This window comes from Cynoglossus semilaevis, chromosome 7 (genome assembly GCF_000523025.1).
Source record: "Cynoglossus semilaevis isolate Cse_v1.0 chromosome 7, Cse_v1.0, whole genome shotgun sequence".
Taxonomy (NCBI): Eukaryota; Metazoa; Chordata; class Actinopteri; order Pleuronectiformes; family Cynoglossidae; genus Cynoglossus; species Cynoglossus semilaevis.
Window position 1 is genome coordinate 13,262,990 of NC_024313.1, and position 3,027 is coordinate 13,266,016.

Below are 3,027 nucleotides of genomic sequence, written 5' to 3' on the forward strand. Positions count from 1 at the left end.
TGTGGGGCGGGGGGGGCGGGGCGGGGGGGGGGGGGGGGGAGGCAGCTGCTCCAAGGAAGAGGAGGAGGAAGTGAATTAGGACATGTTTACAGGAAGTTAGAGCTGATGATGATGGTGATGATGATGGTGATGATGGTGATGATGATGATGAAGATGACGATGATGGTGGTGGTGATGATGATGATGATGGTGGTGATGATGATGATAATGATGATGATGGTGATGATGATGGTGATGATGATGATGATGATGGTGGTGATGATGATGGTGATGGTGGTGATGATGGTGGTGGTGGTGATGATGATGATGATGGTGATGGTGGTGATGATGGGGGTGATGGTGACGACGACCTTTGACTGTCACTCATTTTTATCCTTGTTTTTTTTTTTCAGTCCTTTTTTTTTGTTGTTTTTCATTTTGAATCATTAATTAAGAGTTAACAACATTAAACATATTTTAATGTTGGTTTTTTGTTTTTTTTCAGTCACAACATGGACAGAAACCAACACGCTGGAGGAGGCCAGTACAGCAACGCAGCACCACCAAACAGCTACCAGCAGGGGCGCTACTGTCCTCCACACAGCGGCGGCCACCAGCCCTACCAACGTGAGTCCAAACCAACAGTCAGTCTTTAGTCCAATCACAGACCTGCTCTGGACCAATCATCTGCCTGCACCTCCTGACCGTGTTAGCTGCTGGTTAGCATCATGTTAGCTGGAGGAGCCTGTGAGGAGGGGGCGCTGTTGCCCCTCCTGCAGGAGCCCCTTTGATTGGACATGAAGAGGCTGGAAACTAAAGTTAACTTGTTGTTTGATGGAGCAGCGCCCTCCTGTGGTGAGGTGTCAACAAGGCTGCTACAGCAGCTGCTGTTTACTACTGAGCTGGAGGGGGGGGGGTTAACAGAGACACAGTGACACCTCAGACAAACTAGAACCAAAGGATGTTGACCTCAGTCTGACCTGAAGCTGGCGCTGTTGTTCAAACTATATTTGATTTGGGTGCAATACCAGACTGGGCCAGCAGGACGGTAAAACCAAAAAACAGTGGCTACAATAAGCCGGCATGAATTGAAAAGTTGAGAGCAGAGGGCGCTGCGTGGTCCCCGCCCCGGAGTTTTGATTTTGACTAATGTTTTCAAAAAGTTGAGTCAAAATTTGAAAATGGTTAAAAAAAAAGTAAGACTCAACACAGAGTCCTGAGCCAACTGGACCAGGACCAGGACCAGGACCAGGTCCACCAGTGTCTGGTCTAATTGAGAGGAGCACACCGGAGTCGTTCAGTTGTTCAGTTGTTCAGTCGTTCAGTTGTTCAGTGTGGTTGTAATCCTGCTTTGATACAGTGGCCACTGCGTCCTGTGAGGATTTAAAGGCTCAGTCTTTGTGCTCTTTGTGACGGTGCAGCCTGTTCAGATCAGAGTTGATGAAGGAGGTGATTGACAGGTGTCCACTTGTCATTGTGTCTTTAGAAAGACGAGCAGAGCCGCTGGACTTGATAATTGGAGTCCCACTGGGTGGTCCACTTGAAGTGTGTTGTCAGAGGAGACGACCAGACCTGGGGAGGGACACACACACACACACACACACACACGCTCGGAGGCTAACGTGGCGTGAACAATAAAAGTTAGCTCTGGAACTGGGGACTGATGCTGCTGTCAGTGTGAAGGAACCGCAGGGTGTGTGTGTGTGTGTGTGTGTGTGTGTGTGTGTGTGTGGGTACTTCTAAATAAATATCAACGTTACTGAGAGGAAGAAACTTTTCACTCTGGACAAGATAAAAGTACAGAGAAGCTGAGAGTCGGAGGTTAGAAGATCCTCAGGAGTTCAACTCCTTAACTCTGTTTTATGACCACGTCTGTGAGGACTTCTGCCCCCTGGTGTTGGGCTGACCTCAGTCTGGTGAATTATCTTCATCAAATCATGTCTTTTCTTCACACTTTGTGTTTTTTTTTTTTGTTTTTTTTTAACCCTAAACCTGTGGCTCCTTCACCCCTCCACTCGGCGCTCCTGCCCCCGTAAACAAACAAATCCACGGCTAACTCGCAGCTGGTCATCGCCTTGGCAACAGCCAACCTGGAGGAAGGCTTTTTTTGTTAAAGTGTGTCTTTGTGAGGAGCTCAGAGCGGAGGAGGCGCGGTACTTGAGGAGCCCACACTGCTGCCGTCTGAATGCTTATTTCATCTCCCCCAGAACCCAGAATGCAAATGTGGACATGCCCCCCCCCCACCTCCTCCCCTTCAGTCTGGCTGCCGTTCCCTTTCCAGGAGAAGTTCATTTCATCGTCTGTGACACGAACGATTCTGTTGGACATTTTTAAATTCCTCAAATTTGACTTTCAACCACCATCAAATAAATCTGCAGCTTCAAGAAAACAGAACAAAAAAAATGAAATCGACCGATGAACGTTTCCTTCTTGGAAAACAGAAAATGTCATAGATTTAATTGTGCACAGAGTAAAAATGTTCTGGTTCTGGTTCTCCACAGATTCCAGGCAGAGCAGCCTGTTGGGGGCGCCACCCTCCTTCCACCAGCCACAGTTTCCCAGGTGAGTTCCTCCGGTGTCAGAGGTCAACTTTGATGATGTGTTTCTGACCGTCAGTGTCACATTATTCTATGTCAGTGGTATAACTTTATTGTGTGGGGGGGGGGGGCCCCGGGGTCCCCCCCCCCCCACAAAAACTCCCCAGACGACGACAGTGGTCATGTGAGCAGTTGTTGTCGTTGGAGAAATGACGACTGTGTCTGGTTGTATTCACCCCAGAGCTCCTCTCCACCTGAACACCCCCCCACATCACCCCCCCCCCTGAATGAAGTTGTCCTCCCTCTGGAGGAGGTTTGTGCAGTTTAATGAGGCAGCACTAATGCTGCTGCTGAGCTGTGTGTGTGTGTGTGTGTGTGTGGATCAGGTCGTGGGGCAGGGCCCACCTCAGGTCAGCTGTTATTAGATGAAGACGTTGGAGAGCAGGGGATTATGGGTGAAGTCCTGCAGCGGCCTGAGTGTGACATGCTTCAGTAATGAGGGATGGAGCCT

The 3,027-nt window shown here is 49.2% G+C and overlaps 1 protein-coding gene across 1 annotated transcript in view; it reads left to right on the forward strand.

Annotated features, from left to right (window-relative positions):
• The window catches only part of xrn2 (5'-3' exoribonuclease 2), a 16,608-nt gene that overhangs the window by 11,531 nt on the left and 2,050 nt on the right, over positions 1 to 3,027 (forward strand). Inside the window, 2 exon segments of the mRNA XM_017033519.2 lie at positions 485 to 606; positions 2,481 to 2,541. Of these exon segments, the coding sequence (XP_016889008.2) occupies positions 485 to 606; positions 2,481 to 2,541 (183 nt within the window).